At 46.8% G+C, this 14,727-nt stretch overlaps 3 protein-coding genes across 3 annotated transcripts; all 3 read left to right on the top strand.

The window, feature by feature from the left end:
* Window positions 1-3,979: 3,979 nt before the first annotated feature.
* Window positions 3,980-5,038, top strand: BP5553_07125 (Uncharacterized protein; the record flags this gene model as incomplete). The annotated part of the gene is made up of 2 exons (XM_032015748.1): window positions 3,980-4,195; window positions 4,247-5,038. The coding sequence occupies 2 exons, from the start codon at window positions 3,980-3,982 to the stop codon at window positions 5,036-5,038; spliced, it is 1,008 nt and encodes a 335-aa protein (XP_031868017.1).
* A 1,904-nt stretch (window positions 5,039-6,942) lies between these two features.
* BP5553_07124 (uncharacterized protein) lies at window positions 6,943-11,103 on the top strand (the record flags this gene model as incomplete). The annotated part of the gene is made up of 7 exons (XM_032015747.1): window positions 6,943-7,044; window positions 7,209-7,501; window positions 7,562-7,776; window positions 7,837-7,956; window positions 8,007-8,399; window positions 8,543-10,124; window positions 10,227-11,103. 7 exons carry the CDS (start codon window positions 6,943-6,945, stop codon window positions 11,101-11,103), a joined length of 3,582 nt encoding a protein of 1,193 aa, XP_031868016.1.
* Window positions 11,104-14,119: 3,016 nt separating this feature from the next.
* On the top strand, window positions 14,120-14,428 carry BP5553_07123 (uncharacterized protein; the record flags this gene model as incomplete). The annotated part of the gene is made up of 1 exon (XM_032015746.1): window positions 14,120-14,428. One exon carries the CDS (start codon window positions 14,120-14,122, stop codon window positions 14,426-14,428), a length of 309 nt encoding a protein of 102 aa, XP_031868015.1.
* Window positions 14,429-14,727: the final 299 nt, after the last annotated feature.

Genomic DNA, 14,727 nt, shown 5'->3' with positions numbered 1-14,727 from the left:
TATATTCACCTCGGCGCCCTTCTCGAGTAGCAGCTTGATAACCTCGACGTGCCCGTTCTCAGAGGCCCAGTATAGTGGCGTCCGTCTGTGATCGTCAGCTATATTCCCCTCGGCGCCCTTCTCGAGTAGTAGCTTGACGACCTCGACGTGCCCGTTCTCAGAAGCCCAGTGTAGTACTGTGTGTCTATATTGGTTAGCTACATTCACCTCGGCGCCCTTCTCGAGTAGTAGCTTGACGACCTCGACGTGCCCGTTCTCAGAGGCCCAGTGTAGTGCTGTTTGTCCATATTGGTCAGCTGCATTCACCTCGGCGCCCTTCTCGAGTAGCAGCTTGACGACCTCGGCGTGCTTGACGTGCCCGTTCCCAGAGGCCCATTGTAGTGGCGTGTGTCCATATTGGTCAGCTGCATTCACCTCGGCGCCCTTCTCGAGTAGCAGCTTGANCTTGACGTGCCCGTTCCCAGAGGCCCATTGTAGTGGCGTGTGTCCATATTGGTCAGCTGCATTCACCTCGGCGCCCTTCTCGAGTAGCAGCTTGATGACCTCGATGTGCCCGTTCTCAGAGGCCCGGTGTAGTGGCGTGTATCCATATTGGCCAGCTGTATTCACCTCGGCGCCCTTCTTGAGTAGAAGTTGTACAACAGATGTAAGACCAAAATAACATACAATTAGCAAATGACTGCTGTCTTCACCTGGTAGACTATCATAAGGCCGATGTTGTTCCAGTATCCGAAACCATAATAAGAATCTCTGGGTCTTAGAATTGCAAATTTGCAGCGCATTCTCTCCTAGCTCTTTGTCGGCTTTCTCTCCGGCTTGTCGGAAGTGTAATGTCCAATTTAGTGATGCGTATAAGAGAAAAGGGGGATATTTTTGCGGATCGCTTGAAATATCTTGAAAGTCCAGTCGAAGGTACCACAGACACGCTTTTAACGCCTCTAAATGCGAGTCTTGTAGCGTGAATCCATTCTTCCAACAGGAAGAACTCCAAGAATTGGTGCTACCACTTTTGTTAATAAGAAAATCTTTGGCCGTTTGGTGAATCAGGTAAATCTTTGAACCAACAATGGTGACAAATAGGCCGCAAAGATTCACGATCTTTTTTCGAAACGCTTCTTCCTTGTCTAACACGAGGTCGTCTTCCGAGGTACATTTCTGTCCCCTCTCTTTCATGTCCAGAATCTCGAGGGCAGTGTTCATCTCTTCCAAGGTCAGCGGCCTTTCAGCTGCCAGAATTAGACATAACACCTTCTTGGTTTGGTCCGGATATGTGGCTCTCTTCAAGATCTTCTCGTATGCTTCATCAATAGAAGGGGTTATTGTTTCAAGGAGTCGTATCAACTTCCGCTCAGTTGACTCGAGTGATTTTGATATCTCCTGGAGCATCAGATACACCCAGAGATAGGTTCGATTTCCCTGATCTTTAAGATGCTGTATGAGTCTGGCCTGGGTCTTACCGTCAAGTGGGGGTTGGCGGGCTCCGCCAATGCGCGAAATCTCATGGTCAATCACAATGTCAATCTCTTCGCAAATTTCTTCTGACATTTGATTTCCATCGAGGTGGATTGATGGCAAATCATCAACTTTGAAATCTATTCCCAGTTCGTGATAAGGCCGGCTAGTGACAATAAACTTGAGTGTCGAGGGGGACGTCTTAGAGGGGCAATGGAAGCTGCTGATATTCTTAATTAAAGATCCTCTCGTCGATGTTTCGCACTCGTCAAGCGCATCCAAAACACATATAACAGGCCAAGCATCCGCATCTGAGACAGCTTCCATCAGAATAGCCCATAATGTTGTAAAAGAAAGGTTGCGGCCGTTAGCCTCGTAGTCCTTTATCGCATATTTAATGAGCCATGGGTTCTGTTTAAATAGCTGATGAAGTATGGAACGGAGAGCATTGACTCCGCTCCCTCGCTCTGCGTCGTCTTTGAAAAAATAGTAACAGACTGAAGTTGTCTTAGTGTCAGGGTTATCAGGATAGAGTAGGCCTTCATCCACTAAGGCCTTTGATAGGACAGACTTGCCGCATCCCGGGCCTGCGGTAACCCAGAGAAGGTCTGCTCTAGTATCGCGGCGCCACACGAGGAACTTTGGGTGCTTTAGGAACCATTCGCATGTTCCCTGTACCCGTTCTGGGTTAATATCTTTTTGATCCTGGTAGAGGAAAGAAAGTGCCCGCAAGCACTTTATCTCTTCACGTGTTAATGATCGATCGGCGCGGATCTTATCCACTACATCCTTGATTCTACCGGACACAAGTTTAAAGTTCGGGTCCTCGGGTCCGCGATATTTATTCATCATTGAGTGACGGACATCAAGCGGGATGTGCTCGTGGCAATCCAAACACGCGGAGACTCTATCTACTAGCTTCATAACATTTAGTACCAGTAATGTTTGTAGCGGGCTTTAAGACTTACAAGTATTTCCTCGGGTTTGATTGGCAAATTCCGACTAATCGAGTTGCACACCTGGGTTTTTCGAGTTTCATAAAAACATCGTATCTCCATTCCCGCTTGCACCCGATTTTGCACTGTCAGTTTTCCGAATTCTGCCATGAGGTTTTCTAGCCTGCTAGAGTTCGCTTCTAGGTCGTCAAGAAGCGTGCATGAGGACTCCTGGTTCGGGTCCAGAATTCCAAAAATGAAGTTTTTCCAACCCGCGAAAGTTGCTGTTCGAGTTCCTCTCAGCGGTGATCCCAGAAATATAACACCAGCGGTCTGGCCAAAGACAGCCTTCTTGTATTCATCTTCCGCCTCGCGGGATGCAGCCAAAAGCAACTGGTTTTCATGGGTCAGCATTCATTAATTCAGAGCCCAGCAAATAGAAGAACAGCCAACGTTTGGATTTTGTTACCTCAGCAACCACAATCCCTCCATAGCATGATCCAATGAAGACAATCTTTCTCGACTTAAAATCATCGCGCCTGTCCTTGATACAATTTAACAAGGTCGCGGCAAGACCATCAATCCGTACTGTCTGCGCATCATGCGAATAGTTTGAGTTATAGTCAAAGGCCCAAATTCGAGCTCCCTTGATGACTGAGGGTAGCATGTCGGCATCCTTCAGCCAATAAAATCCACGACCCTTTGGTTCTTTGTCCTGCTCATATGCGATCCATGTTTTTGGAGAGGTAGTTTCAATACCGTGGACTGCGATGATGCTAGTTACGAATTAGTCTCCTTATTTAATTCAAAACATAGCACATACTCTATAGTAGTATCGCCTTTCAATCCGTCGGTGGGAAATATTGCAGAAAGCCTTGGAAGCTGGATGATCTCGAAATTATCAGTGTGTGGGCTACCAAGGCAAGTAGCAGAGGGACAAACAGGTGACGGAGTTAATGGCAATTTCTGTTGAGAATCAGAGATCAATCGGTGGGTATTGCTCGATCCGAATAGAAAAATCGAACCAAAAACACGCCATAAGGGACGCCAACCATGATATGCCAACCATGAGGCCATCACAACAAGAACAAAATAGGTCCAGGGGTGATATGCCAACCAAGAGGCCACTACAACAATAACAAAATAGGTCCAGGGACGATATGCGAACAAAGAGGCCATTGCGAAGGACAAATTAAGTATCAGAACTCAGGAAGTAGCAAAGGGTTCCTGAAGTGCTGAAGAGGCGAGCCAAGTCGAGCAGATATGCTGACTAGCTCCACTTCGTTGTTTAAGAGGCCGCCGAAAATAGAATAACAGCCAAGAAGGTAGGCAGTTCATATAACATTAGCCTCAACAACTTGTCGTCGAAATCGAAGAGGGATTGAACGTCGTCTGACGTTGTGAACGGACGCCCTGTTATCGTTGCGTTGTTGTGCTGGTGGCGGCGCTTAATAATAATTTCCTATTGGTATCGCGGGTAGAGGTTTTCAGCTGCACTTGAGAGAACATCTGTCTCTGGCAGAGCGCCCAAAAAGGTTGACGTTAGAACTCCTTATCCCTTAAATTAATCTCAGTCAGTGAAAATATTGAAGATGCCTATAATTAATATCAAAATCGAACTTAACAAAGATCTCTCCCTTGTTACATCGGCGAACGGCGAGAACAACCTCCGAAGAGCTGGTCAAGACGACCTGAAATCCCTCCCTGGCCAAGCTCGAACTTCCCTCGATAACGATCCTCTTAAAAAATACCTCAAAGAAGCGCTCCTAGCTCCGAATCTCGACAAGATGGCTCCATATCTTTGGCTAGTCCGTATAATAATTGACTTGGTGAGTTATATACGCTAACCATTAACGAAGGCTTTCACTCCAGACCATGCCCACATCTCCCCGCTCCACTTGCAAGCCGCTCGAGGCCGCAGCGTTATCGTTGCCGAAAATGTCTACCTCCACCTTGTATGGTATTATGATCGCATATTCATCAAACCTCTCCCGGCATACCTCCTCTCATCAGCCTTCTGGGAATACATCGAGGAAACAGACATAGAGATCTGGCAAGGCGCGGCTGGCTTCATGCGAACATATGCCTACCTCATAAAATACGAAATCGACTTTCGGAAAGCCCAGAGTACGGAGCTGGGACTTATACCAACTAATGACGGCAAAAATCTCATCACATACGAGCGATTTGCAGCATTCATCGCTCCGTTCGCCGAGCTTGATGACGATAGAGTCAGGCCCCGGTACCATTATGGAGAGATGCGTTTGACCCGCTTGAACTGGTTTGCGCGCTTTATGCTTAGGAGATTGACCTATTATCACATCCATGCTCAATGGAATGAGTATCTTGGCAGGTTCCTAGCACCATTCCTAACTGCATTCGTACTCCTCTCCACAGCGCTCAGCGCCATGCAAGTAGAACTCGCCGTACAAAATGCCCCTCAAGGTTCTGGGAATTGGGTCGTGTTTTCTCAGATGTGCCGTTGGGTCTCTATCATCATTCTTGTTCTTGTCCTCGTGATTTCTACCCTCTTAATATTTCTCGTGCTATTTATGTTTATACACGATCAAATCTTTGCACAGAAGGTTTTGCGTGACAAAAGATCTAAATATAAAAAGTTGGAGACTAGTTTAAAATCTGGCGTGGTTTAATGGTAAGTTTCAAGCAGTATTACTAGATATCTTTGTATATCTAATGTGACGACTCAGCCTTGCTTCCAGATGGCCACGGTAAATCGAGACTTGAATGCGACGGTTTAGCATTCTACAACATTGCTAACTACGCCCCACTGGCTATCTTACGCACCTAGTTAGTTATATCTCATTTGTAGTGATAACGGTTTGTGCGCGCACTGAACTTGGTGTACCAAACTAACAATCGCAGTAGCTAGAAAGGCGGGTATGGAGTTGACCTTTTGACTCTCCAACCCCTCCTTACTTTCTCCTGGCACATCCTTCGACCACCTCTCAACCGCTGCTCGAAACTTCGATTGCAAGCCCAGGCCCCAGCGCTAGCGATACCACTTGCACAATGCATCTCCGCTCTCACTCAATCACGATGACTATGAGTTCCTACAAAAAGTTTGACCTGTTCAAGAAACTCCCTCCTGGACTTCGAGTGGTGACATGGTCCTTGCGGCTCCCACAAGCAAGCGTGTTTGTATGGGTCCTATGGTCATCGCGATCACGAAACGTTGTCATCCACGCGCTCTCATCAAGTTGGTTGTCGTAGCACCCGGGTGCTTCATTGTATTCTTTTGTGGGGACATTTCAATATGTACTTATGGTTAGAGGGTGAACATGGCAGCGCTAGTTCAGCTTTGGATATTACTACCAAAATTTATTAGTAGAGGCCACCTGCCCTACGCTTTCTTAGTGTGGACATACAATAAGAACCAGAGCCTAACCTGTGAATTAATGCGCCTCTAAACAGCTCGTCTTGTAAGAAGCATCATCCTTTGTAGCCCTCTTCGCTGCCCTCTACTCCTCCTCCGCAAATTTGCCCTCGCGGTTTGAACTGAGCTACTCCGGAGTTGTACTATGTACTATCTCTGCGCGGATTTCTACCCAAGGCTTGATGGATCTCGCGAGTCCCTGCCCTTGCCACCGTATCTATTACCCTCAAAACGAGCTTCTGCGGAGCCATTGTTATCTATATCTCGTGCAAATTTTGCCGATGGACTTCCGCTTTGAGCGATGGGTTTCAATTGGTGTAATGACTCGCGTTGGCAGAGTAGTAAATGAATGTACCAATTCATAGTGCATGTGTTCGGAGTTATGCTAGAGAGAAAAGTGTTTTTGTAGCTTGAGTTAACAGTCTTCGTACTGGTGTGCATCTAATTCAATCCCAAGCCAGGGTTCGTTAGTAGATATACTGTGCACTTTGCGTCTTCTAATTTCTGCAATAATGCATGAGATGGCAGGCGTCCCAGTCTATTCGTGGGTTGGGGGAAGAGTCAGCGGTGGGCTCGCTGTAAATAGTTCAATGGATACCCGTAGATATAGCTGAGGCGGGCATCGCCTGTTCATAAAAGGAGCATCGTAGCCGAGAATTCTACAAGTACCAGGTACCCTGCCCCTCTCCTCCCACCCAATTTCTCTCCTCCCACTTACTCTGTCTCTCTGTCTGCCAGACCAAGGGATAGATATATACGAAATTATGCACTAAATCATACATAATATGTATAATTATACCCATGGGGCCTCATGAATGGGGCAGATTATTTTTACAACCTATTCCCATACCCCATAGGGCAGAAAACTTGACGCCCTACGAGTACCCATGGGGGCGCCATGCTGCACCCTAATCACCAGCAAAGCTCGTTCGATCTGGCATAGTAGCCCTCAGCACGACTGATTCCAAAATTCGAATTTTGACGACTAGGATGTAAGGGAAAAAGCCTGCCGGTGACCCTAGAGGGGTTTATGCGCGAATACAATAATCCGGGTCCAATGCTGCGGGGACCAGAATGTGTGTCTAACTTGGAGGTCCGGGCAGGGGCCGCACCAGGCGAGCTCTTACGCGCCAATGGGGCCGCACCTTCCCATCAAAACCAATGCATGGCAAACATTTTGGCAGCGGATTTTGGCCGCAGCAAATCGCTGATAATGCGGCGGAAACAAGGCAAATAAAGGCAACGACTTTTGGGTCGCAAAAGGTACGAGTCCCCGAATGATATTTGGCAACTCTCCTAATTGTCTTTGGCCCTTTCACTTATCTTAGAGCCTGTCTGTACTCAAACATATTCGCAACTGAACTTCATTTACCCAAGTTTTAACACCTCTTTCCTACTATCGAAACATGTACTTACACTTGTGGCAGGTACCTCAGGCGAAAGCTCTCGAATCAGACATGTCGTCGTGGCATTCTAGCGAAGAGTGCCTTGTGTCGCAGGAACCTATGGCTGCGTTTCGAGTCAGTGAGCCCTCGGAGCTTCCAGGTCTGGCAGATGAATCACCTGGCATAGGATCCTCAATAATGTCGGGTACACGAAAGATTCCCGAAGCTGAGTGGGAGGTGTACAAAGAGGAGATCAAAGTCTTGTACTTGATCATGGACAAAAGCAGAGAAGATGTTAGGGCCGCTATGCAAAAGAACCATGGGTTTCAGGCTAGGTTTGTTGACCATCGCCCTTTCATAATTTGTTTGACGAGCTGCGCTGATCGGTGCAATAGTAAAGCCCAATACATACGGAAATTCGAGCTATGGGGCTTCAAGAAATACTCGACAGATGAAAGTTGGAAATACATTGCCCGCAAAATACAGAAGAGGAACCTAGAAGGCAAAGAGAGCGACACGTATGTTAATGGCAAGTTGGTACCACGGAAGAAGGTCAAGAAGGAAGTATCAAGGCACTCTCTTCTATCTTGCCAGTTCATGTCAATTCCTGGTATGCATCCGGAAAATGCTTTACAAGTCCTAGACTTCCCCAAGATCTGACTTGTCAAAGGACGCAGCCCAACCCCTCCAGGTAGGGTCGAGATTCGCACACCACCACGGGACCATAATTTCTTTGTGCAGTATCTGCATATTCCATGGTTTGAATTCGAGACGCTTGTAGAGCCGCAAAGTATGCATTCATCATTTGATGCTCGTTAGAACATCTCTCACAGTCAATAGTTAGACGCCTCCGTGCGTTAACTAGCGGGCACCATATAGAACCCTCCATAATCTACGAACAATCCGCCCAAAGGTCTCATAACCTACTAACGTGGGTCCCATCTCCCCGAATGAGTACTGTCACAGGCCAGAGGCAGGACCAAACAACGGCGCCCTGGGGTCAAATGGGTAGTGCCGTCCAAGGACTCGAAAACTACCAACAAGCACAAAATTCTTTTCCATCGATTCAATTTCGAGAAAAGGCTCCAGGCCCTAGTTCAACCCCATTACACGACTGGGAAGCTCGGCGTCTCCTTGCCTGGATCCTAGAAGGGAATATCAATCCTAACAGCCATGAGTACCTTTCAAAAATCACGTCTCGCCTAGACAATCTTATTATCGAGCGACAAGACGGTGACATCACAAAAAATCTCCAGAGCTTTTTCGGCTCTTCGGCCTTCGAAATTACACACTTCAGCTTCTGCGCTATTCCGTTTACCTCTCGTCGAATAACTTGCTCTCCGAAACCGACACTGATGAGCTATTGCAATTAATAGTTAAAAGTGGACACTTCGCGGCTATTGAGAATCTAATCAAGCTGAAGACAGCAACAACTGAGATTTTCGCATCGAACATCCTCGTAAGTGCAATTGGAATAGGGGATATACCAATCGTAAAAGCTCTCATCGCCCTCGAGATTGATATCAATGTCCCTGGAGGCTCTCTTGAGAAGAAAACGGCACTTTCGGTGGCTGTAAGAGAGTCGATGAAGAAAAATATTTCGGGAGAAGAGGAAGAATTCCCTCTTGTTATGCTTTTGTTGAATGCTGGGGCTGACATTAACGCGAAATCTGGCCGTGACAACACCTCTCCACTTCAAGAAGTGATATCAAAAAATCACGTTCAATTAGTACAGATACTTCTCAATGCTGGGGCTGTTTTGGATGTTGCAGCGAATGAACCGAATTTACTCCATACTGCTCTCTTGGAGGCGGCAAGAGATGGTGATTCCAAGCTGGTAAAAAAGCTTTTGGATGCGCTGACGCGACCATCAATGATTACGTTGCTCCAAGATGAGGCAGAGGCAGCAAGCTTGGGTGACACGGATACTATTGAAGCTCTTCTTGATTTTGGAGCAGATGTCGATGCACCGGCAGGTGTTATATATGAAGCCGCTCGTAAAGCAGCAGTCGAGTCCGATAATTGGCAGCATCTGCAATCTGCAGTTCAGATTGCTGCATCTCACGGCCACACCGAGATGGTACAGATGCTTCTAGAAGCTGGTGCGAATGTAGATGGGTACTTATTTACGCAGGAAGAATTTTCGACTTACGAATCGGTCTTCCGTCGAGACGTTGAAGAACGTTATCGCAATCGAGAGGAATTTGATTGGGAGGATTGGGACGATAGCGGAGATGACTCTAGCGAATGTTGTGATGACGATGATATCTATCTCTCTCATTTTTACCGGACACCACTTCAGTCCGCAGTGGAACTGGGAGATGAGGTGCTTGTACGGTTTCTCCTGCTAGCTGGTGCGGATATTGAAGGGCAAGGTCGCGGATTAACGCCTTTGCAACTCGCTGCATTGGGAAATAAAGTCAAGCTTGTGAGGCTCATGCTTAAGAAGGGTGCTGCTGTTAACGCTCCTGCACGTGGAATCGGAGGAAGAACTGCGCTTCAAGCGGCTGTAGAAAGTGGTAGCACTGGTCTTGTCGAAATGTTGATAAACGCTGGTTCCGACCTCAATGCCACTGCCAGTCCAAACTCTGGCTGCACTGCACTGCAAGCCGCAGTCAAAATCAACCATGTCGAGTTAGTGAGCAAATTGATTTCTCTCGGGGCAGATGTCAATGCTGCAGCTAGTCCCACCAACGGGCGGACCTGTCTTCAAGAAGCGGCACGGAAGGGCCACCTTGAGTTCGTCCAAATCCTTTTGAACTCTGGCGCTAAAGTGAATGCTGCCGGAGCAGCCAAATATAGATTCACAGCACTTCAAGTGGCGGCGAGGGCAGCCCATCTTTCGGTGGTCAAGGTGCTACTTGCTGCTGGAGCTGACGTCCATGCACCCGTTACAGAGAGGGGCTATTCTACGATTTCTGCAGCTGTCCTGAGAAACAGTCTTGAAATAATTCAACTGTTTTTGAACGTAGCAGGCCTTTATGGTGATCCAGATCCGGTGCCTCTGATTTTCAGAACTTCAAGAAAGGGAGCAACTGAGATAGTTTAATGTCTTATTAGGGCAGGGGCAAATATCAATGCACTTTGCACCGATAAGCCGCCATCAGGATACGGTTATCCATGCACAGCACTTGAAGCAGCTTTGTGCAACGGCCATTATCATGTCTTCGAAATTTTATGGGATGCTGGAACGGACTTTAATAGCCCAGTCCCAGGTTTGAGGGCGGCTCTAGGAGCAGCAAGCACCGCTTGGAGATACGGTTTCGACCCCACGGAGAGGGACATCGCTAAAAAATTGCTCAACGCTGGTGCTGATGTCAACAGGGCCTTTTCAAATCATGGGATGCCACTTCACAACGCAGTATATAGTCATAGATTCGAACGACACCTAGTTCAGATGTTGCTAAACGTAGGGGCAGATGTGAACGGTAGAACACAGGATGGAGAAACGGCGCTTCGAATCGCCGTTAATATGGGCAATGTTGATCTAATTGAAGTCCTCCTGAATGCAGGGGCAGACATAGAGGCATATGCTCCAACAGATACAGGCCGAACGGCTCTTCAAGCTGCTGCACAACGTGGTAATACCATTGTCATCCGTTTTTTATTGGAGCGAGGGGCAAATTGCAACGCATCCGCTGCAAATTCAAGAGGGGCAACTGCACTACAAGCGGCTGCGATTGGGGGAAACGTTCAAATTACTTTGATGTTGCTGAAGGCTGGGGCAGATATCAACGCTCCAGCAGCCAAAATTCATGGGAGAAGCGCACTAGAGGCAGCTGCAGAGCATGGCCGCTTGGATATATTATCACTCCTTCTCAAGAATGACACCGATTCTGATGGACTGAAATCTAGATGCAAGGACGCGGCAAAGCTAGCAGAGAGGGAGGGACATATCTTCATTTCAAGGATGCTGAGGGCTTACACGGAGGTTTGATTCCAAATTTCTATACGGATAGTTGAGAACGAGGAGGCATTGCGCACAATGTGCTTGACAACGAAGAGTCGGCTCTTTTCATAGCTGTACGTAAAGAAAGCCTGTCCACTGTTGAGTTCGTCTTGGATGCTGGGACAGATGTGGAATCGCATTGCCAGGCCCAAAGATGTCGCTATTACAATCTAAATTAACTCGAAATCAGTGAGATACTGCCAAACTTCTTCTAGAAAGAGGTGCAGATCCAAACACCGTTTCTAGCAGGGAACTGCTAGCACTATGATCCAGATAGCTTCGACTACTCAAGACACCGAGATGGTTAGATTACTACTATAATCTGAGCCGAATTTTGACCTCACCAAAGCCCATTTCCGTGCTTGGAGTCTGAGCACGTCGATGAATCAGCTAGATCATACTCAGGGGATCCTCTTCCAGCCCCCTCGCAAATGGGTTATAATTCCATATTGTCTAAATACAAATCTTGTTAAGGCTACTCCCTACAAAATCATGAGTAATCGGCCTCCACCAAGCACGAAATGTGATGCAACTTCGCCTCATCATTCTCAATCTCCACCCGTGTTCTCAACCACTGCCATCTCGTGCATGAACCCTTCATCCGAAAATAGCAGGACCACAGCTCCAATCAACAACTCCAGTGCGAAGTATCCGGTACTCGAGGAGTCAACAATTCAAACCCAAGCGTTATATAAGCAAGTTGTGGTCAATGGACAAGGAACATCCATAACCAGTTCGGGTGATTTCACAGTAGCAAATAAATAGGTCATGGTTGGAAAATGTGGTCCGTTCAGCACAATCTCCTTCACAAAATCTAGGCTTTCAAATTGACCTTTCTAGTTACAAGAGTCAAGGGTATTAGACCATCTGTTGACGTGTTCGTTCAACAGCAACGACAGAGCGAGTTCACATGAATAGCCAGGCTAATAATCAGGTAGATCAAGCAACGTTGCGATGCACTATCCTTAGTAGCCAAACTTCCAGCATGACACCAATACGATCTCCATCCTCAAATCCTCTCGTCAAGACGTAGGTAACATTAACAGGCATCTTGCATCCATTCTGGGACCGTGATTGGTAATTGTAGCATACAACAATATCTGGCAGTACACCAGGAGCCGACTTTACGCCCATAGGACTGTGAAGCAATTCATCTTCTAGGGAAAATAATTGGACCTCAAGGTTCACGTTGGAGTTGGAGGCGTCCAGATATTTCTATGCAAGTATTTGCTTGTCCAAGCATGGTCGACCGAGACGCGTTAAAAAATCAGGCGTAGACTTTAGCGACGATATGAAAGATAGGGCTCTGAAACTAGACGCATAAAATGACGATCGAGGATTGGTCGGCGTTGATTATTTGAGGCGATCCGGAGAGTTGCAAGTAGTACAGAGTGTGTATGTGATCATGAAGGAGAAAAGTGGAGCTTACTCTGGAGATGCAAGAGATTTGAGTTGCGCATCAAAACCATCGAATTAATACACTTGGATACGAAATTTGTTGCTACCTCGTATTTCGCGTGGGATCAGTCATGAGTATTGAAATTCAAGCTTCGCCTGATCACAAGCGGGCGAGAGTTCAGTTTAATTAGGTAGATACCCAGGTAAGTTTGCAACGGTTACTAGAAACAATGCCTGGTTCAACCGATGGAGCTGAAGCGATGAACTAGAGTTGGAGGGCAAACAATACCTTTCCGGTGGAGAAAAGTTTGCCAGTTTGGCACCCCAAAAAAAACTGATGCTTATCCACAACTACTCAGCCCTTCTCACTTCGATAACTTTCAAGGCCACAGGATTGGTCATACAAGCATTCCAGGTCTAACTACCTACCTAGGTACTTTTTATTAGGTTTTGTTACACTAAAGGATAAAATAGAGTATTTCGGAGTTGCGATTTTGGTGATAGCGCACGGGCAACTTTATTTTTCTGCCAGAATGAATGCCTGACAGCTGGCACTAAAGTCCGTTTCTTTACGCGACAATCGTGGCAAAAAGATAACGAACTATAAGGAGAAAAAAAGAAAAAATTACAGTCGCGTGATCATTTTGATGTGATCATTATGAGGATCGAACTCATGACCTTGGCGTTTCATATAGAAGTATATTAGCACCACTGGAACACATTAGTATTGGATTTATGGCGAGCTTATGCGGACAAACTAACCGCTCTAACCAGCTGAGCTAAACGACCTTAGACTTTTTGACAATATTTGTTGATTTATGCATATAAAGTACAAATTTTTAACCGAATCTTAGCGCATCAGCCGGAACAATTCCCGCTTCTTCGCAGCGAACAAAAATCGAATGTCCGATGATACCTACATCAACCTTTAGTCGAAAGCCAGCTTATGCGGTGCGCAAACAGTGAAAGAGACGTCCCCATCAACTACACATTTGGCCTATGGGCTGGATGGGGGGCTATATTGCAGATATATTTTCGCTATTGGTTTGAGTTCTAGATGATGGATTGGGAGGATGTGATGCGAGCATTGGATGGACAAGGATATAAAATTCGTGAACAGCACCTCACACGACTGGAACCTGAGTACCACTGGCCTCTTTGACCGTCGCGTTAATCCCCTGTGGGTTCTGGGCCTTCAGCTCTAAGAGGTTACCCCCATTCAGCAGCTAACACTCGGGGGGAAATATTCGACAAAGTGCACTCTCTGAGCCATGGGATTCTGACAGAAACACTATCAAAAACTACTAGAGCTCCTGGAAGAAAGACTGGCAAGCACCTGCAAAGAATATAGCAAAGATCACATGAGAATATCTTTGTTAATAACACCAATCATCACTCCTGCTCAATGTATCCTGGGTCTACTTCAGAATGTCCAGGATAAAATCAACGGAACTCATCAAGATGACGGCTTATCGAAATCAACGGAACTGCTTTTCTTGGCCGAGCTTCCAAATTTCAGTGCACTTGCAGAGCTCCTGGGACAGGATGATGATGTTACGCCACTTCTGGGCAGGTTCATGCAGGTTGACATGGGCAATCTACAACCATGGTAGCAGCCCTGGATGTAACCATGCAAGCTGCCTTCACAGTCTTCACTGACTGGTTCAGATATACAGATGGCTATGGACGCAGATATACAAGACCAAACGCTCTTGGCGAGGAACATGGAGCTGTCGACCCTGTGCAAGTAGGGAATGACTGCGATGGCGATTCGTATGGAGAGGGAATTACAGATTTCGAAAACGCGCCAAATTCAGCCTGTCAGGACAACACCTGCCCCTCTACTAGATTTTACCTACTATTCCCGGCCCAAGTACGCCGCAAAATCCCCTGGGTGAAAGTTTTCACCGGCTAGCGAGCGCCCATAACTGGTGCATTAGTTGGATTCTCACCCGCCAGATTCGACAGATTCAACGTATCGTTATAGAACCCAACTTCTTGATCCCCCCATTTGGCACATTCCGGTCCCGGCTCCGATCAAGATTAACCAGCTAGCAACAAGGCGGAAAGGGGACTGTTCACGAACAAGCGCAGACAGTCGATAACCACCTTTGGGGCGGCTTCTTTAGTGCTGTGTAAAGACACTACACAACTACTTTCCATAAGCCTGTAAAGTATTTATAGAATATTGTTCACTCCTAGGCGGCAGAGGAA

This window comes from Venustampulla echinocandica (assembly GCF_003357145.1).
Source record: "Venustampulla echinocandica strain BP 5553 chromosome Unknown scaffold_5, whole genome shotgun sequence".
Taxonomy (NCBI): Eukaryota; Fungi; Ascomycota; class Leotiomycetes; order Helotiales; family Pleuroascaceae; genus Venustampulla; species Venustampulla echinocandica.
This window is presented reverse-complemented; position numbering and strand designations above follow the sequence as displayed.